Here is a 951-nt window from a genome sequence, read left to right as displayed (position 1 = left end):
AACATTCATCAGGGGTCTTGCAGGGTTGCTTACTACCTTTCAAAATATATATTTATATTTATAATATCTATTTATGGTAATTGTATTTGGAAATAAACAGCTTATTGTTGCACATGTTGCAGCAATAAGCTGTTTCTATAATGGGCACAAACCGGTGAAAGCCTAACACTGTTTGCCAGCTGGCACAATACACCCCTGCATGTTCACTGCAACAGCTGGGGACTGATGCATGGAAATGATGTGTATAATCACAGAGTAAGCATCACAGTATTTGGAATAGATTGACTCTGTGTTTTGATTCTTCTCTTTTTCTATGTTTAGCTGCCAAGCAGATGTGTCTGTGACCGCAGTGTAAACAACAATTATCTAGAAATTAAATTCAAGTGATTTTTTTTCTTTATTTAGAACTTTACAAAATCTAAACAAATGAAGCTCTGTGAGGATCAAAGTTACAGAAAACCACTGAAACTAACTTTAAATACACTCAAGTAAAAGAGAATGTACAACAGAGAGAAAATCCTGCCCACTAATTTAAATTCAAAGTAACCTAACTCTACCACACATCTATACAAACGCCTCTTTTCGACAAACATACAAACATAACACACGGTGCTATACGTGGCATGGCACTCTTTTCTTGTTCCTGCTTTATAAGACCAGACTAAAACTAGGAAGCCTTCACCTTGTTTGAGAGAGTGAGATGGATTATTTAAAAGCTGCATTGTTTTATGATTGATCTGAAGCTTGGTAAAGCCTTAAGGCTTCTGTCGGAGGTTGTGGTCGAAGAAAATTAGAGACTGCAGAGTGAGCTGCATTGCCCAGCAGGTGTTGGTTCTGAGACTGATTTATTTTAAAATCTATTTGTACTGGTTCATGATGCCCCTGAGGAAATCTTCGAAGCGTGGAACAGCAAGCTGTGGACCGGCAGCCTCCTTGGCCGGCTCATCTGCA

General features: G+C 38.6%; 1 protein-coding gene across 1 annotated transcript in view; it reads right to left on the bottom strand.

Moving 5' to 3' along the window:
- Positions 1-443: 443 nt before the first annotated feature.
- and2 (actinodin2) overlaps positions 444-951 on the bottom strand; it is a 12456-nt gene continuing 11948 nt past the window's right edge. Inside the window, exon 6 of the mRNA XM_085390076.1 lies at positions 444-951. This exon is cut by the window's right edge and continues 299 nt beyond it. Coding sequence (XP_085246202.1) covers positions 858-951 — 94 coding nt within the window. The 3' untranslated portion in view covers positions 444-857.

This window comes from Rhamphochromis longiceps, linkage group LG18 (genome assembly GCF_057381845.1).
Source record: "Rhamphochromis longiceps isolate RC_006_pf linkage group LG18, R_longiceps_female_GT1.1, whole genome shotgun sequence".
Classification (NCBI taxonomy): Eukaryota; Metazoa; Chordata; class Actinopteri; order Cichliformes; family Cichlidae; genus Rhamphochromis; species Rhamphochromis longiceps.
Note: the sequence above shows the minus strand (reverse complement) of the source record. Positions and strands in the feature narration are given on the sequence as shown.